The sequence below is a fragment of the Passer domesticus genome, chromosome 14 (assembly GCF_036417665.1).
Source record: "Passer domesticus isolate bPasDom1 chromosome 14, bPasDom1.hap1, whole genome shotgun sequence".
NCBI classification, from domain to species: domain Eukaryota; kingdom Metazoa; phylum Chordata; class Aves; order Passeriformes; family Passeridae; genus Passer; species Passer domesticus.
The window spans coordinates 2,654,687-2,679,839 of NC_087487.1; the positions used below are offsets into that span (position 1 = coordinate 2,654,687).

General features: G+C 49.5%; 1 protein-coding gene across 7 annotated transcripts in view; it reads right to left on the bottom strand.

The window, feature by feature from the left end:
- Window positions 1-25,153, bottom strand: part of NEO1 (neogenin 1) — a 173,645-nt gene that overhangs the window by 11,081 nt on the left and 137,411 nt on the right. For 4 of the 7 annotated variants that reach the window (XM_064389445.1, XM_064389449.1, XM_064389451.1 and 1 more), the window contains exons 12-21: window positions 22,662-22,711; window positions 22,009-22,153; window positions 18,846-18,956; window positions 15,650-15,844; window positions 14,998-15,093; window positions 13,807-14,030; window positions 9,564-9,702; window positions 6,957-7,064; window positions 3,761-3,955; window positions 2,674-2,706 (exon numbers count right to left, since the gene is read on the bottom strand). In XM_064389445.1, coding sequence (XP_064245515.1) covers window positions 2,674-2,706; window positions 3,761-3,955; window positions 6,957-7,064; window positions 9,564-9,702; window positions 13,807-14,030; window positions 14,998-15,093; window positions 15,650-15,844; window positions 18,846-18,956; window positions 22,009-22,153; window positions 22,662-22,711 — 1,296 coding nt within the window. The remainder of the gene's footprint in view (window positions 1-2,673; window positions 2,707-3,760; window positions 3,956-6,956; window positions 7,065-9,563; window positions 9,703-13,806; window positions 14,031-14,997; window positions 15,094-15,649; window positions 15,845-18,845; window positions 18,957-22,008; window positions 22,154-22,661; window positions 22,712-25,153) is intronic. The other 3 variants (XM_064389450.1, XM_064389446.1, XM_064389447.1) reach the window with 2 other exon arrangements.

A 25,153-nucleotide genomic window follows, 5' to 3' on the forward strand; every position in this document is an offset into this window, starting at 1 on the left:
CATTCAGTAATGGTGCAAAGGGCAATATTCCTCTGGTTACAGGAATCCAGAGTATTTTACACATTTTCACACTGTTCCACACAGAAAACACCTCCAGAAAGCGAGGCAGTGTGGAGGAGAACAGCCAGGAGAAGGATTGTTTCTGTTAAAAATCCCCTTTAATCAAGAAGTATGAGGTGTTAAAGGATGTGTAACAAATGGAAACTGAACCCCAAGTGAGAGCCTGTGAACTGAAATAAAGACAAATGGCAAAGCAGGCAGGGGCTGAAGCTGGGAGGGGAGCAAGGAGAAGGTTCTGTGTGTGCGGTGAGGGAAAGGCAGGACATGGGAAGGACCCAGGAGCTGCAGGATGGAGAGGACACAGCACCAGGGCTCCCTTTGAGGGCACCAATCACCCTGCAGAGACAGACTGGGCAGCCTTACACAGCCTCTGCCAATGGATTTGTGTCTGTGGCCACTCAACCTGCCCTGGCAAGGGGGAACCCCATGGACTCAGAATCCCCGAGCCTGCTGCTGAGCAGGCAGAGGAGCTGTGGCACAGGGGGGACACAAAGAACCTGCAATGTTTAGGGAGGGCAGTCACACACCCTGAGCATTTCCAGTGGAGCAGCTGGAGCCCTAAAGCAGGTGAGATGATGGAAAAGGGGATGGAGAGGATGGCACACACCTCACATCCATCTTCCTGGTTTATGGAGAACAAGTGTCTTCAAGAAGCTGAGTGTCAGCCCATAAATGTGGCTGGTAACAGTAACTATGCAGATATATAATGAGAAATATATAAAATATACTGCATTTAGGCTTCCAGGAAATATCTGACAGTGCTGTGCAATGCTTTGTTAAAATAGCACCATAAAAAAAAAACATGTGGAGCCTATTAAGAAGATTAACAACAAATTAAGTGAGAAGAATGAGAATTATCCATGAGGAATGCTTCCAGTGAGCTCTGCAAGGACCTGTGCTTGGCCAAGTGCAGCTCAGTGTCCTGAAGAACACCATGAAGGAGAAGGGAACAACTGCCCTGAGGTCAGCAAGGGACATCAGATCAGGGCTGAGAGAGGCAAGGCACAGTGAGCCTATGGAACCCATGTCCTCCCTGATGGATTTAGGATGGAATTTAGGTACCCAGCCAAGGATCCAATCCCTAAACCCAGAGATGAACATTTACACCTTTAAATGCACTCCTGGCAGCCCCATCTCAGGCAGTGTGACCTATTTCAAGGGACAGTTTAAGACAGCATTTGCTGGAATTGTTTTTCATTCAGCTCTGAACCTCCATGTTACAATATATCCAGACAGAACATTTTAACTGTGGGTGACTTCAGGATGGGGTTACTTGATCAGAGACCTTAATCTTTGCTTTAGGACAAGGCCTGAGAGCAACAGGCCCAGAGCCCTGTGCTCCAGAAGGGGGTGGGAAAACAGAATCCTGTGCTGAGTTCAGAGGGAAACATAAAGCAGACAAAGAGAGAAAAGGACAGAACCATTGAGGGCACAGCATCAATCCCCTTTGGTTTTGCTGCCAGCCTAACTTGTAGGTTCTTTCCTGCAGGTGCCAGCCTGGCAGTTCAGTGCTGCTGTCACAGGGCAGCTCCTCACTTCTCCTGCCCTTCCTCTGCCTTCCCCTTCCCCACGTTCCAGCTACTGCCACCATTCCCTCTCTCCCAGTGTCCCTATAGGAATTCTCTAACAAAACCCCTGGCTTTGATGATTTATAGGATGTGATAAAAATTGATCATGACTAGGAGAACTTGTTACTTTAGGATGTAACACTGGCTGAAATGGGGTTGGAGCAGGGAGAAGCAGAAAACAGCAACTTTCACCTAAAGCCCTGTAACCTTCCCCCATTCCCTGCTGCTGCAGGTGAGCAGGACAAGGACATTGGAGCATCTGCTCCCCAGACAGCCCAAAGCCCAGCCCCACCTCCAGGACACAGGGATGGGGAGCAGTTCAATCACAGCATTACCTGGTGCAGAGTAAAAGCACATTTAATAAATTACTCCAAGTACCAAGCTGAGGAGCCAAGTGAGGAGCAGCTCCCTCAGAGCCCCTTTAGGATCTCTTTAATTGCATGTCTAAGCTGTTTGCCAATGGCCTTTTTAACTCATCCCTTCAGACTAATTCTCCCTTTTTTATGGGGCTTGTAGGTTATTTGGAAGAAAGCAAGAAGTGCCCTGGGACATCCACCTTCTAATTCGATGTGGGAAGCTCAAAGCTCCCATTTTTCAAGCAAACATTTTAAAAGCTTAAGGCTTTTAGGAGCCAGTGCTGGGTTCCTCAGGAGAGTCTGGGCTCCAAATGAGCTGACAGGCAGAATCTTTCCTGCACAGAGCTTTCCAGGCTTCCCTGCCTTTATTATGGAATGAATCCTCACAAGCAGCACTTGTGCTAACCAGAACCCTTTGATCTCCCACCCCTTGTACGTGGGCAGGGCTGGATGGGGCAGCTCTGGCTCCAAAGCCATTCCCCCAGCAGGATTCAGAGCTGGCACAACCCCCATGGCCCTTCTGGGACATCTCTGCAGAGATCCCCTCACATTCCTGCCACCCACGGCCAGGAGTGCCAGCTCTCCCTGTCAGCACAGCAGGATCCTGCTGCACTCAGAAAATGTCACAGCACATGGACAGCAAACAGAACAGTGAGGGATGGAGAGGAGAAATGTGGCTGTTCATTTACCTTGGTCATTGGGCATTTTATCTGAGGATTCAGCTTAGTGGGGCAAGCACAGGGAGGAAAAAACAAGAGACACATCACAAGGATTGAAGGAGTGAGACAGAATTCCAAGTTTCCCACAGCACAGGGTACAGCTCTTGAAATTCACATGGAGAAGTGTCCAAGGGCAGCCTGGAGAGGGCTTGGAGCAGCCTGGGCTGGTGGAGGTGTCCCTGCCCACGGATGGGCTGCAAGCTCCCTCCCAGCCAATTCTGGGACAGCATTCTATGACAATAAACTAATAACTCTATTTTTCCCAAGCTCTCTCCCATTTTACTCTTTACTATCTTTGCCCATCACCATCAGCTCCTGAACTGGGGGCCTGTTGCATCCCATGAGTTCCCACTGCACCATCCCACTCCAGGAGCAGATGTGACACACGGGACCTGCACTGTCACTGCAGGAGCAGATGTGACACACGGGACCTGCACTGTCACTGCAGGAGCAGATGTGACACCTGCACTGTCACTGCAGGAGCAGATGTGACACACGGGACCTGCACTGTCACTGCAGGAGCAGATGTGACACACGGGACCTGCACTGTCACTGCAGGAGCAGATGTGACACCAGGAGCAGATGTGACACACGGGACCTGCACTGTCACTGCAGGAGCAGATGTGACACATGCACTGTCACTGCAGGAGCAGATGTGACACATGCACTGTCACTGCAGGAGCAGATGTGACACACGTGACCTGCACTGTCACTGCAGGAGCAGATGTGACACCAAGAGCAGATGTGACACATGGGACCTGCAGTGTCACTGCAGGAGCAGATGTGACACCCGCACTGTCACTGCAGGACAGCCCAGCCCGGAGCCCCCAGGCTGTGGGCCAGCCAGTGACCCCCAGAGCTGAGCTCCAGCCACAGGCACTCACTCGGTGCCAGCCCAAGGTCCCTGCAGAGCCTGGTGCTGCCCCCCAGGAGCCCTGTCCCCCCCAGGAGCCCTGTCCCCCCCAGGAGCCCTGTCCCCCCAGGAGCCCTGTCCCCCCCAGGAGCCCTGTCCCCCCCAGGAGCCCTGTCCCCCCCAGGAGCCCTGTGCCCCGGGTACCTTTGGGGGTGCGGAACTGCACGGCCTCAGACATGGGCCCCATGCCCTTGGAGTTGCGCGCCTGGATCTTGAAGAAGTAGGGGGTGTCCAGGGTGAGCTCCTGGATCTGGTGGGTCAGCCTGTTGCCCACCACGGGCTCGATCACCCAGTCGTGGATCTCGGCGTTGACGTCCGTGCTGTAGTAGATGATGTAGCCTGGCACACAGGGGACAGTGCCACCGTCAGGGACAGGGCGTGCTCTGGCTGCTGTGCCAGCTGGGCTCTGACTCTGGCAAACACTAACACCATCTGCAAATACCAGCCTGCCCTCCCCTCTGCCCTCTGAACTGTTCTAAGAGGGTGGTAAGGGAAAAAAGCCATTTAAAATATCAATATCATTGAAAATGTTTCTGATCACCATTCCCTGAATGTGGACAAATGGCTATTTCCAGCTCTTTACCTATTTATAGATCAACACAATAAAATAAAGCTGCCATTATCAAAACATCCTCAAAGAATTAATATGATATTATTTAAATTACATGAAAACAACAAAACACAGTGAAACCACCTGTTTTTCATTATTTTTCAGTGTATTAACAAAGTATTATTATTATTTCATTATTAGGTCATTACTTCATTATTTTTCAGTCTCTTATTCACTATTTTTCAGTGTATTAACATAGTATTACTATTATTTCATTATTATGACATTATTTCATTATTTTTCAGGCTATTATTCATTATTTTTCAGTGTATTAACAAAGTATTACTATTATTTCATTATTATTTCGTTATTTTTCAGAGTATTATTCATAATTTTTCAGTGTATTAACAAAGGCAACAAGAATCTGAAGAGAACTGAGGCTGCCCTGCACATCCCAGAAAAAAGGTATGGGAAGGGTTTATGTTCTGTTATTAAAATACAGTGCAGTCACCAATCATTATGCAGTAAAAACTTTATAACTGTTTTATACAAGAAACACAGATCAGCATAAAATAAATACTTGAACCTCTATATATTTATATACACACAGAAATAAATACTTGAATCTGTATTTAATATATATTATATATAACACAATATACATGATATATTTTCATATATTATTTATATATTTGTATCACTATATCTACACCCAGCTTCAAGTATTTACTTTCTATGTAACATATATGGAAATATAAATTTTTATATTACTATGTATCTGTTTATATATATCTGTTGTATATCTATATATCTCTACATCTGTAAGATATCTAAATGTGGGAAATGGATTTGTAGAGAATATATGTATATTCTCTCTATATATTATATACATATATATAATAATAATTTAATCTAAATAATCTGAAGTATATAATATAATAATCTAATTAATCTATATATATAATATATAGATTATATCTATATATTTATATAAATATATATATAAAATATGAAGTGATGCTAAAAGCATTATAACAGTCTAGAGGCACAAGCACTGAATTAATTTCAGACTGCCCTAATTAGTCAGCAGCTCTAATGAAGCCCAAGCATGCAGGACCCAGAGTGGCCCAGCTCAGCATTCCATGGACAGGGGGCCATGGAATGACATCAGCACTCGGAATCCTGGCATCACTGACAGCACAGAGTGGGTTAATGAGTAATTAATTAGTGCCTCGGCTGATGGGGCTGCTCCCAGCAGAGGGCACTCGGGCCCCACATCCCAAAAACTGCTTGGGCACTGGAAAAGGGAGCTGGAGGTGGGAAAGGGGAGCTGGAGAGGGGGTTTGGGAAAGGGGAGCTGGAGAGGGGGTTTGGGAAAGGGGAGCTGGAGAGAGGGTTTGGGAAAGGGGAGCTGGAGAGGGGCTTTGGGAAAGGGGAGCTGGAGAGAGGGTTTGGGAAAGGGGAGCTGGGGTTTGGGAAAGGGGAGCTGGAGAGGGGGTTTGGGAAAGGGGAGCTGGAGAGGGGGTTTGGGAAAGGGGAGCTGGAGAGGGGGTTTGGGAAAGGGGAGCTGGAGAGGGGGTTTGGGAAAGGGGAGCTGGAGAGGGGGTTTGGGAAAGGGGAGCTGGAGAAGGGGTTTGGGAAAGGGGAGCTGGAGAGGGGGTTTGGGAAAGGGGAGCTGGAGAAGGGGTTTGGGAAAGGGGAGCTGGAGAGGGGGTTTGGGAAAGGGGAGCTGGGTTTTGGGAAAGGGGAGCTGGAGAGGGGGTTTGGGAAAGGGGAGCTGGAGAGGGGGTTTGGGAAAGGGGAGCTGGAGAGGGGGTTTGGGAAAGGGGAGCTGGAGAGGGGGTTTGGGAAAGGGGAGCTGGTGCCTGCTGCACTCAGGCTTAGCTCTAAATCACCATTTTAGTTCATTTTTAAGCTGTTGACTGCTCCTTGTGCAAAAGCTGATAAATACTGAACAGTTCTGTTCCAAGGGTTTCCTTCACTGCCATGGGATTTGGGAGCTGGACAATTTTGGGATAATTTTGCCAGCCCTTTGCAGGTAAATGCTGCTCTCTGTAGCTCTCCCCCCTTCCTTGGGTGTGCCACAGTGGGAGACATTTGTGCCCCTCCTGGCAGCCAGATCCCTCCACCAAAGGCTCCTGTGTCTCCAGGCAATCCTCCAGACCCATGGAGAGGAAACATTTTGCTGCCTTTTCAGTGATTTAATCAGTTTTAGTCCCCTGTGCACAGCCTGGGCTCCAGTCCTGCCCAGTCAGGTGTCCCAGGTTGGATTCTGCACCATGGGTAATCCTGAGCTAAGACCCAAACCCACAAATCTGATTTCAGCTTTAAAAATTAAAATTGAAGTGGATTATTTCAGAAAGCCCTTCCAAATGGGAATCTGAACAGAAATTACAGAAGGTAACAGTCATTATTACTCTCTGGAAAGTGATTTATCCTGTGTGGCAGTGATGCAGTTAAAGGCAAATAACAGTTTACTCCTAACGGTTCTGTCAGGGGAACAGGGAACTGCTCAGAAGTCTGTTCTGTGGCACAAAAATGCCACAAAGATGACAAAGAGCACTGGGATGGCTTCTCCTAAACAAACCTCTGCTCTGGGGCATTGCTGGAGGCCTGCTATTAGAACAGCACAGAGGTTATGGAGATATTTCAACTTCCAGCTGCACTTCTGCTTCACCTCCATTTCCCGCTGCCGTTAGTTTAGCTGTGAGCGTGCTGGGCGAGGCACAGAGGTGAACAGTGAGCGTGAGCTGGCAGAGCAGCCGGGCACTCCCGGGTCCCCGTGCCCACCTGTGATTTTGCCGTTGGCCTCGGAGGGCGGCTGCCAGTTGACGATGATGGTGCGGGGCTTGCCCTCCTTGCTCACCACGGTCACGTCCTTGGGCGGCGACGTTGGCACTGGAACACAGAGCCAGGAGTCAGCAGGGGCTGCTCTGTCACACCAGGGCACAGCCAGCTCAGGGCCCGGATCTCCAGCTCATTTTTATGTGGTTATTCTACATATTTGGGTTATTCTCGTTACTGTTATAAATCCCCCCTCACTGGCCAATGCCATCAGGGTCAGTGCCTCCCTCCCATATGGGGCTCCCCCTTTCCAGAGCATTTCTGGCACCAGATGTGAGCCATGACTGAGCATTCTCAAAAATCTGCACAACTGGGGCCAGTGACTTCTCACCGGAATTTCTTCAGTTGTCAGAAAAATCCTCCAAACTTGTGGAAGACACATTCTTTACAGGCAGGCATGTCTCTAGCTGTATAGGCTGAAGTGTCTCCCTGGTTCCAGGTTTATGGTGGGACTCAGACCCAAAAGTGCCCATTTGCCACTTAAATCCCAATCAGCAAAGTAAATCCACCAACTACTCAGAATTATACCAGCCTGGAATGGTTTGGGTGGGAATGGACCTCAGAGCCCATCAGTGCCACCCCCTGCCATGGCAGGGACACCTTCCACTGTCCCAGGCTGCTCCAAGCCCTGTCCAGCCTGGCCTGGGCACTGCCAGGGATCCTGGGGCAGCCCCAGCTGCTCTGGGGAACAACCTCTGGGCAAACCTGCAATGGCTGGCTGAGCTCCTGAGGAATGATTTGGAATTTGGAAGGCACCTGCACCCAGAGGGTTTCAAATGCAGAAGGGTTTGCTGAACAAAACCTCTTTCCTTGGGTTGCCAGAGAGAGCACTGAGGGAAAGAAAGGAGGGGAGAGTTTTCCTTCTCCCATCAGCCTCTCCTGCCAAAAATTCAGGAAACAGCACAAATGGCTCCAGCAGAAAACTGAAATCCTTGCTGTGAGCTGGAGCCTCCAGAGGGCACTGAGCATCCCTGCAGTGCCACATCCTGAAATCCAGGAGGCTCCTCAGGGGGCAGCCCAGAGCAAAGCCACCTTGGCTGTTTAATACAATCACAGCATCACTGCATTTCTGCATTTCCAGAAGTTGATGTAGGTGACCTATTAGAAATCCATCCATAAATCCTCGGGGATGGCCACCAATTATCCCTGTCATGAAGAACTGCAAACCAGGGACAGCCAAAGCCCAGGAGTTATTGTAACTATTGCCCCAAATATTCTGTAAAAACAGGATTCAGAGGAAACAATGAGAGAAAATCAGGAGTAGCCCACAGGAGATCAGGAACACACAGAGAACACAGAGCCCAGAATTCCTTATTTTCCTGTCAGGAGCGAGTCCTACACAACTTCTCAGGAGTATCCCAAAACGAGCCACTCACTCAGGAATTTGGCCAGTATTATAAATCACAAGATTTGTTATGAGAACATATATTTAGCCTTTATTTTTAATTTCTGTTTTAAATTGTCTCCTTAGTTCCCCAGCTTTTGGGTCATATTTGCAAATATTCCTTACAGTCACTTCAACCTGAGCTTTCCTCTTTAAGTGCACTGAGCCCTGGCTCAGGGGCTTTGTGTCAAATTCTCTTTTAAAAACCTTTCTTTGTGCAGCTTTTACAGTGCCTGCACTCCGAGCAGAGTTATGGCTGAGGACTGAACCTGTGTCAGCAGAAACACCAAATGGAGTGTTTCATGTGGGCTGGAAAGGAGCCCCAGCCCAGAGCTGGCCCCACACCGTGGAATTCCCACCCAAAACCACCACAATGTTTTCAAAAGCAGCTGAAGCTCACTGGGACTTCAGAGTAAGTTCACAGAGTTCAGATTTTATCCTGGGTTTGCTTTTTCTTAAGCAGAAATGAAAGGATTTCTATTATAGACTATCTGGAAAATCTCACTAATTCTTTGCATGATTGATTTTTTGGCTGTATTTTCATTTAGAATGAGAACTCTGGGCTCATTTGGACTGTGGGCTTCTTGTCCTCCACAGCCCATCTAAAGAGAACCCTCCCCATAATAGGCAGTAAATTTAATTGCCCAAAGTTCATTTAACACTGCAGGGTAAGAAGAGCTAATGAGGGGCACGTCAGGGAGAGGCCTGGCCCCCACAGTCACTCCCTGGGCCTGAGTTGTTCCTGGCAGCCTCAAACCCTCCTCTCTTCTGCACTGAACAGGAATTTAGAGCTCATTTGGATGTCTTAATGCCGACTGTGATTTTTTTGTCTTCATTTGCCTCATGCACGCTCTCACTCTGTAACAATTATCATCACATTTACGGCAAATTTTAATTATTATTTGCTGAAGTGTTTTCTTTGTATTTGCTGTTGAGGTGCTTTTTGTGAGACTTTCTTCTCTCCTGCCCATGAAGTGTGGTACATTATTCATGACTTCTCTGCAATTTGATGTAAATTCTCCTGCAATCATCCCTTGCAATTTTCAAGTATGTTGTTGTTTTTTAATCAGAATTTCTGACTGAACTATTCTGACCCCCCCACCACCAGCAAGTGTTAATCAGCAGAACCATTTCAGGCGGAGGTTTCTTTGGGAACACCCCAGCAGTACCTAATTCAAAGGTTGTCCCATGTGCTGTCATGCTCCAGGTGCTGGATCTCCTGCCCTTGGTCACCATCACCGAGAACTCGTAGAGGGTGTTTGGCTTCAGCCCTGTCACCAGGTAGCTCAGAGTGGTGGCATTTGCAGTCTGCAAGGGAAACAGGGTCAGCCCTCCCCAAAGCACCCCCTCACACAGCCCCAGCCCTCTGTTCCCAGCATTTCCATAACCACACTCATTAATTAGGGCTGGTTCTTCTCTGGCGTGCAAATTCATTAATCAAATATCAACGTTTATCCTCCACTAGAAATGCTGCAATCAGCAGGAGCACTTAGCAGCAGTCAATTAGAAATGAAAAAAGACAATTCAAGGGCCAGGGCCCACTTGTTCTGCAGTGGTTAAAGCCCTGTTTACCTGGGGGTTCGTTTACAGCATTTCATTAACTCTTCTGGCTGGGGAAAACAAAAAGCACAGCAAGGAGCAGTCCTGCTTGGAACCTGGAGCTGCCTCCCAGATCCCTGCTGGAATCTCCAGAGCAACCTTAAATGTAGTAAACAATCAACTAAGGATACACTAGTGAGACTTGAAGAGAATGAAGCTTTACTGAAATGTAGATTCTTTTCAGAAAAAAAAATGGTTATTTAGGATCACACAAGGAAGCTACACGTGGGTCAGAGTGGAATTTGTAATTCAGCATTTCTAAAGATCTGCTGTTTGTTATCAATGGCTTCAGCACCAACAGAACGTACTGGAGGCCATGGAAAAGAGGGAAAGCTGTGTTTACAGATATGTATATCCCCACCTTGACCTGCAGTGCTGCAAACACAGAATTAAAGAGTTGTTGCAGGATCTGACAGGGCCATACAACACCTGCCACAGCCACTGCCTCCAGAAACCACTGAGTGCAGCTGATTTATTGCCAAGGTAAAGGCACCTTTCCTGAAGGCTCCAGCAGTGACAAAGAAACCCTGAGATCTCCATCTCTTCATTTCTTTTTTCTTCCAAGGGATGGAAGTTCAGGAAATGCTGATCCAAGGGATGGCAGGGATTTGTGCCCGGGGCTTTGCTGTCTGTGGCCAGACAACAAAGACTCATAAAAGGAATTAAAATCAAACCCTCCACTGGCTTTAAACCTCTCCCTGGTGAGGCTCAGTGCAGTTTGGAGTGGGTGGGACTGTGGCTGAGGGGCACAGCTGGAAGGGGCACAGCTCCCTGGGGAATGCACACCTCACTGGGAGGGATGGAGTGACAAGTCCAAGGCAGGAATCCTTCCCTCCCATCTGGCATTCCCAGCTGCTTTACCCCAAAAAGCTCTTCCTCTCCAGGATGCTGGAATTCCCAGCAGTATTTAAGCACTCCAATATTTGTATTATTTGATGGGGCAGCTGGGCTCCTTTTACAGGTGGAAGTTCTGGTTTCCATCTCTGGCTTTGAAACTTGGGATCTTTTTGTTTCCCTGTGCATCCCACTGAGGGTAAATGACACACCAGAGCCCCCCTGGAGTGTCAGACCCCACAATTTAACAGCACTTCATTATTTTTAAAATCCCAGCCTATCCCACAGTGCCAAACCCTGCTCACCTGCTAGAAACAAACTCCATAAATATTACCCTGAACAATCTGTTTCTGTTTTATGCAGTCCTAAAAGATGCAATGTTTAATATTTTCATTGATTCCTGATGGATCCCAGGTAGCTGCAGGACAACCCCACACACCAACAAGGGGGCTTGGGGAAACTGCTCCATTGTTACAGTTTTATAAGTTGTGAGTTTTACAGTGCTTCACTGATAAGGTAAAAAAAGGGAGCTCTGTCTCTCTCTTTGTAAGGTCTTTTAAGGGTAAACGGTCTAATTAAGAAATGATACTTAAATTATTTTTACTTTTAACTTTAACTACTTGTGTCTGGCAATGTGGACTTTTTTGTCTAATTACACAATACTACTCAAATTCATGAAGAAAAAGGTAAAGAAGGACTAGCTTCTGTTCTAAATTTTTTATCTTGCTTTACATACAGTACTATATTCTAAAACTTTAAGTTTCCTGCTATGTGATATTAGACACTTCTGTTTAAACTGTCCACTGATAATTCTAGCTCTGTTCTTCAGTTCTGGAAGTTTTCTCTACGGCTTCAGGTTCAATGTAGTGTTCTTTTGGGGGTCAGTGTCTGGCAGCACAGAAAGTCTAAAATTCTCAGCAACCAGGGCTCCAATAACCCTGTTGGTGCAGAGGCAGCTCAAGCACAGGAGCTGGCCCCATCTGTTCCTGGGTTTCCAGGCTCACACTGGCACAGCCCTGCCCTGAGGACTGAGATCCTTGTTTTCCTCAGCTCCCTGCACAAACAAGGAGGAACCACGGAGAGCAGACAGCTCCTTGCCCAGGAGCTCGGGACAGGGCAGGAACAGAACATCCCAGGGGACAGTCTCCTCCCAGTTTAGGGATGAGGGAGAATGAAACCCCACTGGGCTGAGCAGACGCAGCTCTGGAGGCTGCAGAGGTGACACAGGAGCTCTGTCCCCAAGAATGGGGACACTCCAAAGCCCCTGATGCAGAGGGGCAGGACAAGCCCTGCTCTCCCTGCAGTGAGGCTCTCAGCCTGACTGAGACCCAGCACTCCCTGCAAGGGCTCTGACCTCCCAAAAACCATCCAACAGGGCAGGAGAGCATTCCCAACAGAAACAAGGGGAGGGAAGCAGGATGTGGGCTCTCCAGACACATGGGTTACATGTGATTGGAGCAAATACCTCAAACTTCTCTCCTTCAGGCAAATCCTTTCTACATTTTTCAGTAATTTTAAATTATATCCCATCATTCCATGTTGGTTTTGGTCACAGTAAAACTTGTTGCCCACTGACCACCAGCACTGGAACAGTAGGAATAGTAAATTTACTGTTTTATTCCATCTTCTATTTTATTTCATTCTTTTAAGCTATTAGCTAATGAAACTGCAGCTTTATTTAAACAACTCCTGAGACATCCTCTGCACACGACTCAGGAATGTGGCTCAGAAGTAACTTGCCTTTAGAGGAGGAATACACACATATTTACATCTTTTCATTTCAATAAAGAAAAGATCTGGATTATAACAAGCTGGCTCTGCAGGAGCATAAAGGGAGCTCCACTGGCTGGGAATTTTAACAACCAGTTCCTCTGAGTCTCATTACAAATGTGAAATTTGCAGTCAGCAGTTCTAAAACCTCCAGGTAACTCTGAAAATTACTAAAAAAATCCAACCAACCACCAAACCAAACCCCAAATCCAGTCTCCAAATCCAAACACATGAAAATGGAGGAAGGCAAGGATATAATAAAGTTTTTGTTGTGTATTTTGAAACCAGTCAGCTCCCAAAGGAAAAGTTCACTATTAGCTTTGTAGGAACTGGAAAGGCTCTAAAAGGAAACTCCAAACCATGGGGGTAAATCTGTTTTCCCTGCATGGCTCAGTGAGGGGCCCCAATCACACACCCCTTGCAACTTCAGTGCTCTCCAGAGGGGAGCCCACACCTCCCCCTCCCTGGGATCAGGGCAGGGGGAAGCTTCAATATCACCATGTCCACAGAGCAGAGCTCTGGGAATTCCTGTTCCCTCCCTGGAGCAGCTCTGCCACAACACCCAGAGCTCCAGCTCCTTCCCACACGTGACACCAAAGAACTGCTCCCACCACACCCAGAGCAATCCTGGCTCCAAGAACCCTGGGTTCATCCCAGCAGAGCTCCCAGAGCTGTGCCTTGCCCTGGGAGTGGGGCTGGAGGGATCCTGCCCCTCCAAGGAGCTCAGCAGTGCTCCCAGAGCTGTGCCTTGCCCTGGGAGTGGGGCTGGAGGGATCCTGCCCCTCCAAGGAGCTCAGCAGTGCTCCCAGAGCTGTGCCTTGCCCTGGGAGTGGGGCTGGACCAATCCTGCCCCTCCAAGGAGCCCAGCAGAGCTCCCAGAGCTGTGCCTTGCCCTGGGAGTGGGGCTGGACCAATCCTGCCCCTCCAAGGAGCCCAGCAGAGCTCCCAGAGCTGTGCATTCAGCTGGAAGTGGAGTTGGACCAATCCTGCCCCTCCAAGGAGCTCAGCAGTGCTCCCAGAGCTGTGCCTTGCCCTGGGAGTGGGGCTGGACCAATCCTGCCCCTCCAAGGAGCCCAGCAGAGCTCCCAGAGCTGTGCATTCAGCTGGAAGTGGAGTTGGGACAAATTCTGCTCCTCCAAGGAGCCCAGCAGAGTTCCCAGAGCTGTGCCTTGCCCTGGCAGGGCTGGGCAGCTGCCCAGGACTCAGTACCTTGTACTTGGTGTTGGCAGGGATGTTGGTTTTCCAGCGGACGGTGTAGAACCGCGCGTCCGTGATCTTCTGGTTCTTGGGCAGGGAGTTGTCTGCCCAAGTGATCCTGATGGTGTCATGGCTCAGGATGGAAGCCTGAACTCCCACCGGGGGCATCATGGGAGACGGATCTGGCACTGGAGTGTATGGAGCATTAATAACAAACAAATCAACCTCGGAAGTGTCTGGGCAATCCATGGGGGAAAGGCCGTGGTTTAGAATTAAAAAGGGAGGAGGTGGCATTTTAATGTCAACCAAAACAAAAAAGGGGATGCAGGGAAGTGCAATGAGATGGAAGGTGAGGAATGGAGAGAAAGAGAGAAAAGCCAGAGTTAATAGGTGACATCAGACTGGGCAATAACATCACTCTTGCATTGTCCTCCCTCCTCCAGACAGTAAGACAACAAATCCCTGCTGGCATAGCTCTAATTAGTGCCCAGAGCAATCAGCCATGGCCTGGGAACCCCAAACACTCAGTCACTGGAACTTCATTTGCATGGAGTGTCCACTGAGTCCTCTCATAGAAAGCAAAGAGCAGGACACAGAGCTGGAGCTCTGGATGGGCAGATGCCACTTCCCAAACATTCAGGAACCTTCAAAGGAAGGTTCCAGTGAGAGAACAACTTGCAGTAACTGTGAAACTGCAATTCCAGCATCCTCTGGAGAATCTCCAAGCATTCCAGCTCATCAGGACTAACCCCAAGTGTTGCACCTCCCCCAGATTCCCGGGTGGTGTCAGCAGGCTGGGAGGGAGCCCAGCGAGCCATGCCATGGCAACAGCTCACCTGCACACTTCCTGCTTAAACCCTTCATGGATTACAAGGCCAAAATAAAAACTGCCCAGGTTTTGTTGAGTGTGAGTGACAACAGAGGGACACAAAGCAAACACAGGCATCACGTTCAAAAATCTCAGTGAAAAAGACCATAAACCCCAGCCCAGGGCCTTTAGAACTGCACCCACGTGGGCCGTGCTCAGTAAGGGGAACATCTGGAGTAAGAACATCCATTAGTAGCTGTCAGGTGAGTTTGGAATGTACAAATGAGCCCAGTTTAGGTGGTTTATCAGAACGTGCAAGGCCAAGCGAGCAGGGATGAGCTGGCAGGCAGGAGCTGCCACCAGCCCCAGCCCACCCAGGGCAGGGCAGCACTCACCGGAGTGGGGCCGGGTCACAGCGCTCTCGTACAGGGGGATCCCTTCCCCCACGTTGTTGAAGGCTTTCAGGGTTATCACATAGTGGGAGCTGGGATCTGAAGGGGAAAAGAGATCAGCACAACCAATGAATCCTGGATTCTGCTTCTCCACACCTCCTCTGTTCCATATTTTAATTTTGAAGTGGAATCTGTGGTTTGAACTGAGTAAGTCTCCACACAGACCTTCTGTGCATGGCCACAGAATCCCAGACTGGTTTGGGTTGGAAGGGACCTTAAAGCCCATCTCATTCCACCCTCTGCCCGGGCAGGGACAGCACAGCTCAAGTCTGTAGTTACAGAAATCTACCTTAAAGCACAGCCAAATCAGGAGTGAGAAAAACAATTTAGAAGAACAAAATGACTCAAACCCCTGATTTTATGGAATTCCCAATATTGCTGTTTCTCTCACTCTCAGACTGTTTTACCTCCCACAGAGAGCTCTGTGGAGGGGTGAATCTTTATTTTCCTTTGAAAGGAGCCACCAGTGAGGGCTGGTGACATTTCAGTCCCTTTTCTCCCGCAGCTGCACACGGAGCACAGCGAGCTCCGGCTGCTGCTCCAGGAGTGCTGGGGGAGGCTGAGCTGGGGCACAGCTCCCGCTCCCTGCACTCACCCAGGTTCTCAATGGTGTAGTATCTCTGTTTGTAGTCCACCTTGATGGTCTGGGCGTGGGGGCTGCCGATGCCGTAGCCGATGGCGTAGCCCCTCACCACCACGTCCTGGTTCTCGGGCGGGGTCCAGCTCACCACGATGCTGGTGACCAGCGGGCGCACGTGCAGGGAGCTGGGCACCTCGGGCACGCGGCTCTCTGCAGGGACAGGGAGGCAGGCAAGGCTTCTCTCAAAGAGAGGCACTGACACAGACAGCAGGAAGGGCAAACAAAGCACTTCTGTGTGCTGGAGTGAGCACAATGAAACTTCGGGGTGCAGCAGAGAGCACAGAGCTCCAAGAGCAGGATGTTCATGTTACATCCCAGTAGATTCACCCTTTAAAAGGCAGCACAGTTGTGCTGAAGCTTAGGGGTTGGGATGGTTTTTGTACCAGATCTGTTGAGGCAGATCTATGTTGCCCATGTCATCACCCAGTTTTATCCCATCCTTCCCCTTCACAAATTCATCTACTTGCAGCTCCATCATATTCCTTACTTGTGGGTATTACAGTAATGACACGGAAAAGAATTTTTCATCACTTTTCTGGTGATGAAAGAAAAGTTCCTGAGCTGGTTGTAGCATTAAATAGGATATTCCACACCTGTAAGAGCTGCACTGCAAAGGGTTCTCCTCACCTGTCCTACAGTTGTCCCTGCCTAGATCCTTGGATTCCCATAATTCATACAACATAAGCAGGAACTACACAGAAAATACAGAGTCCACATCAAATGTTCAAACCCTTTCCCCAAAAGCAACACAAGTCTCACCCCATCCCACAGGGACAGGGAATGTGGATCCCTAACTCCAGAACACTTCCACAACGTGCCACTGTAAGCCCCTAATATTTCTCCTAAGAGCTTTTCCCCACTGTTGAGTGGAACCTAAAGGCAATCTCCCTCCTGTCCCTGGAGTGTCCCTAACTTTGGGTTCACTTCTCAGAAGTGAAATCCATCCTTTTCTCGGGTGCCGGGGATTAGGGATAATTCCCAGCAAAGGGAGCTCCCCACTCCAAATGGAATCAAGGACTTGTGCTTCCTGCAGGGATTTCTTCTTGATGAAACACGCTGCATTTCTCTACAAACATTTACTAAAGCTCCACAACAGGATTAGCTGGATCACAGCACAGGCCTGGCCCCCAGCCCGGGGAGCTCTGGGCTGCTGCTGCCACAGCCCAGCAGCTGCAGCTCCCAACTATTAAACACAGCAAAGCTCCAAGGGCAGCACCAGAGGTGACATTTCCACTGCACTGGGGACAAACTCTCTACAATTGTTCAACACCTCCTGCTCTGCACTCAGGGGGAACCTGCTCTGACTCCAGAGTGGAACTGTAACACTCCTGCTCCTCTTTACATCCATGGGACTCTGCTGGGAATTCTTTTCTATTTCAACTCAAAAAGCAGCTGTGGAATAAAAAGAAATGATGCCTCATGTGTCTGTTGAACCTAAGAAATGCAAGATGAGCTGTAAATGTATTTGCATGGTGTTAAAATTATTCACATGAGCTTTCTAAAGAAAGAAACCCAAGAAATGCAGAGTGCACACACAGATCTCACAGGTGTATGCAGGGTTATATGAATATTATGCAGAGTTATATGAATATCATGTTATGTTGTCTTAAATGTCAATTTTTATTACTTTATTCAATGGAAAGAATACGAAGAAAGTCAGATTTCCAGCAACATTCAGAGGTGAAAAAATGTAAATGACAAAGCCAACAGAGAAGGAAAAGGTTATTTTTCTTCTTCCTCCTTCTGCCCTGTTTAAATTTAAATTTAATCCTGGTGCTGTCCTCTGGCAAATGTTGTTAACTCCAGCTCAGGGACACTTCCACTGCCCTGTGAGGTGCTCATGTACAGAGCTCTGCCCCACTGTGGCAGCTCCAAGGGCCAACAGACACACGGATCACGGAATTCCCAGTCCCCACCTCCCTGAACTGCTCTGTCCACGCTGGAGAATGAGCAGCAGCAGGGCCAGGACTAAGCTGAGCATCAGCTTTGCACAGACAGAGGTGGGAGAAGGGTTTTCCAGGCTTCCTAAGCTGGCTGCTGAAGGATCCTCCAGCAGCAGGGAGCAAATCTGGACTCATTTCCATTATTGCACCTCCCAGCTGCCAGGATGGCTGAGCCTGCTCACAAAAATCCATGAGCAGACCCTCTGTTGAGGAGAACCCTTTACAGCACATGCAAAGAGCTTTGAAATATCCCATTTAATGCTTCAACAAGCTCAGGAACCTTTCTGCCATCATCAGAATTTTCAATGTAATTATTCTAATACCCACAATTCCAATATAATTTATATTTAATACACAGGACAGAATTTCTGATGGGAGATGTGGTGCAGAAAATACAGAAAATGTAATTCATCTCCCTTTTCTTCTGTGCAAAATAAGTTACCATGGGTCAAAGAAAGCACAGCACCAACATGGGGGTAACACTGCAAAGGGCTGTGGCTGAGAATGTTTTCAATTATTATTTTCTATGGTTTTGTTTGAGGGTTTTAGGATGAGGGAAGAGATGAGAATCTTGATTCTATGGTTCAGAAGGTTGATTTATTATATTATGAATTATATTAAAATGTTATACTAGAGCTATACTAAAAAGAATGGAGAGAAAAGGATCTATCAGAAAGTTGGAAAGGAATAGAAAGGCATGATAGCAAAAGCTCATCATTCTCAGAGTCTGACATAGCTGGATTTTTGATGGGTTATTAAGTAGAAACAACTTACATGGACCCATCAGATGTACCTGCTGGTAAACAATGTCTAGACTACATTCCACAGCCATCAGATAGTTATGGTTTACAATTATTTTCTGAGGCTTCTCAGCTAAAATAAGAGAAAAATCCTAGCAAAGGATTTTCATAAAAATATCATAGTAACATCTTCCCTACTGTGACATCTCATTGTCACTAGAAATGGATATTCCTCAGCAGAGAGCACTTGGTGCCAACATTCAGCACTAGCAAGTGTAGAAGCAGTTCCATTCCAAGCCACCTCATTGACTTGGCAAGAATTTTCTGTTAAAACAGGAACTGATGTCAATTCTAAATGAACCCCACTGTACACCCAGAAGAGCAGTGGAAACAGAGGTTTGCTGCTCAGGGAGGCAGCAGTGGCAGAGCAGTGGATGTCCCCAGCTGGCTGTCCCAGGCGGCTCTCACCGTCCAGGTCGCTCTCGAAGGTCTCTGCTGACACCCACTCGGTGGCAGGGCCCGTGCCGTTGATGGTCATGGCGGCCACGCGGAAGCTGTACTCCGTGCCTCGCTCCAGCCCTGGGGACAGGAACACCACTGAGCACCAGGACAGGGGACAGGAACACCACTGAGCACCAGGACAGGGGACAGGAACACCACTGAGCACCAGGACAGGAACACCACTGAGCACCAGGACAGGGGACAGGAACACCACTGAGCACCAGGACAGGAACACCACTGAGCACCAGGACAGGAACACCACTGAGCACCAGGACAGGAACACCACTGAGCACCAGGACAGGGGACAGGAACACCACTGAGCACCAGGACAGGAACACCACAGAGCCACCAGGACAGGAACACCACTGAGCCACCAGGACAGGAACACCACTGAGCACCAGGACAGGGGACAGGAACACCACTGAGCACCAGGACAGGAACACCACTGAGCACCAGGACAGGGGACAGGAACACCACTGAGCACCAGGACAGGAACACCACTGAGCACCAGGACAGGAACACCACTGAGCACCAGGACAGGAATCCCACAGAGCCACCAGGACAGGAATCCCACAGAGCCACCAGGACAGCAATCCCCCAAGAGTCACCAGGACAGGGGACAATCCCCACTGAGCACCAGGACAGGAACACCACTGAGCACCAGGACAGGAACACCACTGAGCACCAGGACAGGAACACCACTGAGCCACCAGGACAGGAATCCCACAGAGCCACCAGGACAGGGGACAGGAATCCCACAGAGCCACCAGGACAGGAACACCACTGAGCCACCAGGACAGGGGACAGGAACGCCACTGAGCCACCAGGACAGGAATCCCACAGAGCCACCAGGACAGGGGACAGGAATCCCACAGAGCCACCAGGACAGGAATCCCACAGAGCCACCAGGACAGGGGACAGGAATCCCACTGAGCCACCAGGACAGGAACACCACTGAGCCACCAGGACAGCAATCCCCCGAGAGTCACCAGGACAGGGGACAATCCCCACAGAGCCACCAGGACAGGGGACAAGAATCCCAAAGAGCCACCAGGACAGCAATCCCACAGAGCCACCAGGACAGGAATTCCCACTGAGCCACCAGGACAGGGGCCATTCCCACAGAGTCATCAGAACAGGGGACAATCCCACAGAGTCATCAGGACAGCAATCCCCACTGAGCCATCAGGACAGCAATTCCCACATATCCTACAGATCCCAGAGCTCCATCAGCCTGGCAATTCCCACAGATCCATCAGCCCAGCAATTCCCACTGCTCCACCACCTTAGCAATTCCTACAGATCCCAGTTAAATCCCAGGAACCATGGATAACCCAGCCTTCCACTCCCACTGTCCTCACAGCATCAGCTGGAAGGGACTGCGAGGGCCTGTTGGCAGCCAGGCTTTAACTTCGGGCTCTTAATTAGTTTAATTAATTAGCTTTAAGAACAGGAACACTGCCACCATCACCAAACCTGGGGGTGGCACAGAGGCAGCAGGTGAGCAAACTCACACCTGTTTAGTGCATGTAAGGGTCTGTACTAAAAAATCAGAGCACTCAAGATTTGATATACTGAACCTCTCCAGCAGGTTTTGCTGCTGGCAGAAATACACTGGAATTACAGGAATATCTCAATTCTGTGAGAAAACTGAGACTTGCTAAGTCACAGCTGGAGTTGCTGAGAAAAAAATCAGAGTATCTTGTTAGAAACTCTGCCAGAATCTCCCAGTTTCTTCTCTTTTGACCAAGTATTCACTTACAGAGATTTTAAAGAGGAACACAATGTGGTGTTGCTGCTGCTCTCATGCTTGTTCTGCTGAACAGAACTGCAGCTCTGCCAGCAACACCTGACTGACACTAAGTGATGCACTAGACTGGGTTTTTAAGTGTACAAAAGGATGACAGGCATTCCCTCTAGAATATTCCACGGAGCCTGAGGTCAGCCATCCCCAGGGCTCAGAGCTGGGCCCAGGTGCCTGTGCCAACCCTGCCCAGCCCCTGCTCCTCTGCCCTCTTCACCTTCATCTCTGGCATCTGGGCACACAGTGAGCCCAGCCACCTTCTCCAGGCCTTTTCTAAACATTTTATAAGGAATCATCCAGTCCCTTAGCAAATCCACAGCCAAATCAGGGCTAGGAATCAGGTCACCAGGCCCCAGGCTCCACCTGCAGCCTACAGGACCCCAAAGCTCCTTTGGGAGCTGCTTCTGTTTGTCTTCCAAGGCAGGAACCCCATGGGATCCCGTCCCTGAGCCCCACAGACACAGCCAGGCACCCTGGGGAGGACAGGAACCCAATGGCATCCTCTCCCTGAGCCCCCCAAACACAGACAGGGACACTGAGGAGGACAGGAACCCACAGTACCCCAACGGAATCCTGTCCCTGAGCCCCCTAAGCACAGCCAGGGAGGACAGGACCCTGTAGGAACTCAACGGGATCCTGTTCCTGAGCCCCCTAAGCACAGTCAGGCACCCTGGGGAGGACAGGAACCCACAGGAATGTAATGGGATCCTGTCCCTGAGCCCCCCAAACACAGCCAGGGACCCCAGGGAAGACAGGGCCCCACAGGAACCCAATGGGATTCTCTCCCTGAGTCCCCCAAACACAGCCAGGGAAGACAGGACCCACAGAAACCCATGGGGTCCTGTCCCTGAGCCCCCAGTACAGCCAGGGAGGACAGGACCCCACAGAAACCCATGGGGTCCTGTCCCTGAGCCCCCCAACATAGCCAGGGAGGACAGGACCCCACAGAAACCCATGGGGTCCTGTCCCTGAGCCCACTAAACACAGCCAGGGACCCCGGGGAGGACAGGAACCCAATGGCATCCTCTCCCTGAGCCCCCCAAACACAGGGAGGACATGACACCACAGGAATCCAGTGGGATCTTGTCCCTGAGCCCCCTAAGCACAGCCAGGGAGGACAGAAGCCCACAGGAACCTGTGGAATCCTGTCCCTGAGCCCCCCAAACGCAGACAGGGACCCCAGGGACAACAGGGCCCCACAGGAACCCAACGGGATCCTGTCCCTGAGTCCCCTAAGCACAGCCAGGGAGGACAGGACTCTGTAGGAACCCACGGGCTCCTGTCCCTGAGCCCCCAGAGGCAGCTGGGGAGGCAGGTGCTGCTCACCTTCGATGAGCTGGGAGAGCTGGGTGCCCCCCACGCTCTCGGTGACGTCGCTCTTGCGCGACACTTTGCGGTAGCGGATTTTGTAGCCCGTGATTTGCCCGCTCTGGGTCCCGGCAGGAGGGGGCTGCCACTGCAGCAGGATGCTCTGGGAAAGGCAGCACAGCAAGGGATTGGGGAAAAAGTCTTTAGGAAAGCTTTAAAAAATAAACTCCACGTGCAATTCCAAAGGCACAATGGCCAAATATTTCATTTTGTCAAGGGCCCAAGGCACTCCAGAAGTGTGACTGTGTGTGCCCACACTGCAAGCAGCAGTGAGCAGGGATGCCAGCTCTGATCCTTCCAGCCTCAATAAATCCCTCCATCATTAGCACTGTCACTGCATCCCACCATGGCCAGCCCACAGCTGGAATGCAGTTTCTCCAAGCCCCACAATCAGATATTCTACATAAAGACATTCAGAAATATATTCTCCATTCAGATATTCTCCATAAAGAGATTCAGAAATATATTCTCCATTCAGATATTCTCCATAAAGAGCTCAAAAGCTGCATGGGAAGAAAAAAAGAACCAAAGCAGCTCCACAAATGTGGCAAATCTAAGACCCCCCCAGCCTTTTATTTACCCACTGGCAGCAGGAAACGCTCCAAGCTTACCTTGGAATTCCGGACCTCCAGCGTTAGGTTCTGTGGTGGAGCACTGGGGACTGGAAACATCAAAGGAATTACAACCCCAAAACTTCCAAATATTGCATTTCCACACCCAACTACTCTCTGCTCTCATTTGCTATGGAAGTACAAACCATTTTGGTTTAAGCAGCAGATAAAGGAACTACCAATCCTCCCACAGGTACTTTCTGACACAGTGAATGGCTAAGGAGGGTTCTGTACTTTCATCCTGAAGAAATAACTCTTTATTCAGGTCTTTATTTGCACACCTATCTAAATCAAATGTGGTTTATATTTAAAAGCACTTCTCAAACTCTCAGAGAAAGTATATTCCAGCCAGCTCTTTCCCAAGGCAAATCTTTACTGAACACACTGCTTGATCAGGGGAACCCGTATTTAAATTTATGGTCTGGATTTTGTTATCCTGATTTCTGTAACAGGAAACCTCTGAGGGCCCTGTGACAGTGAGGAGGTGAAGAGCATCTCAGACACTGGGGCTGCCTTTGAACTCCCACTCTTTGCTTGTTCTTTACTCACTCCCCATGGCAGTGAAATCCAGGCAAAAAGGGAGTGCAAGAAAAACCCTGGGAGCAGGGAATTCCTTGTGGCTCCACAGCAAACATTGGCCCCCTGGCAGGAAGGGGAGGCTCCAGGGAAGCACAAGGATGAGCAAGGAGCACAGGGATAAAGAGGGATGAGGGCTGCTCCAGCCTGCAGAATTCATCTTCCAAATAACTCAGCCCATCCACAGTAACATCCCAGGGAAGCCCCCTGGGCATGAAGTGCAAGAAGAGTTTGTAAAGGATGGGTGAAACCTCCCTCACCCACCAGCCCACGGCAGAAATGGAGAGGAGCAGCGTTTGCCTGCCCTTGCCAGCCCAGCTGAGCCTGAAATCAGCACAGCTGAGGATGGAGAGCTGGGGCCCTGAGGGGCAGCACAGGGGAGAGGAGAGGACACAAAGCCAAGCTTCCCTTGCTCCTCCAGTGCCACCCCTGCCATGGGCAGGGACACCTTCTGCTACGCCAGGCTGCTCCAAGCCCCATCCAGCCTGGCCTGGGGCAGTGCCAGGGATCCAGGGGCAGCCCCAGCTGCTCTGAAAGGCATCTCCTGGAGGGGACAGCACGTGGACGCAGCCTGGCAGGAGCAGCAGGACATGCTGATGGCTCAGAGACTGTGAGGGAAGGGCCTCCACGAGGCTCTGAGGCTCAGAGTCCACTCCCAGCTGTAATCCCTGATCAGGAATTCCAGGAGAGGAGAAGCAATCCTCAGGAGCAGCACATAAACCTGGGTTCAAATGGTAATACCTGCAGAGTTATCCCTGCAACAAGGCTCTGGAGCAGATTAGGAGCAAAAACCTACATAAAAATGCAGATGCTTTGTTAAATCAGGGCTAAAGGAAGCTTAGAGAGAAATCCCTTCAGGGGACATGGAGATTGCTCCTGGACACTACAACAGGAAAACATGGGAGGAAAATGTGCATCATTTTGGAAAGATTTGAGAGCTTGCCAGGGTTATGAGACTGTAAGAAGCAAGATGACATCCTCCAGAGAGCTTTAGAAAGTAAGACCTATAGGTTAAGTGCAAAAACTGAAGCTGGAGAAGAAAGAAATCCAGGAAAACTTTTAAATGACATTGCAACTAATAATAAATTCTTCTTCAAAGAACCAAGGAGCTGGCAGCCCTTTAGGGAAACCAGTGAGCCAATGGTCAGGTAGGGCAGAAAAAGACAAAGGCAAGGCCACCCCAGTTTCTCTTTGCATGGGTAGGGAGGGGAAGGGAAAGGAGAGGTTTCCTTGACACCCTCCAAAGGATGCCCATGGTCTCTCCAACTGCAGTGCCAGTGGAAGGGATTATGGAGGAGTCAGACAGAGGGAACAGCAGGCTCTTGCCAGGGCCATGTGTTATCCATCCAGGAATCCTCAAGGAACAGGGCAATGAAACAGCTGCAAGACTTCTGTAACCTCTCCCAGTTTATCTTGGTACCAGAGGTGGCAAAGTGGTGCCAGCACTAAAATGGGACCACTCAAACTGCACCTGCTGGGTCAGAAACTTCCACCAAGTCAACCAAAGTAACAAAACAGCATGAAACTGAGAAAGCAGGAGCAGAATAGGAGCAGAACAGGGATCTCCCCATCTTTCAAGGGAAATCCCTTCACTTTTAAGCAATGAGGGGATGGGAGGGAAGTGCTCGTTGAAAGAAAGGCAAGAAGGGGGGAGATGAGCTGGGGAGATCCCAGGGTGTGATCCTGTGGTGAAGAACTGCACAAAGACCTCAGGCTGATTCCTCTTGGTGCTCAGAAGAGCCCAGAAAGCTCCTCAAATGCAAGTAATGCCTCACTGACACCTTTGTGTAGTCCCCCCTACCTGAGTTTTTAAAACAAAGAAGAAAAGGAACCTGGAGAAAAGTTCAGAAAAGGGCACTAAAGGTTGAATCAGCTTCCACAGGAGAAATGGGCAACCACTCCTGTGTCACTGGAAT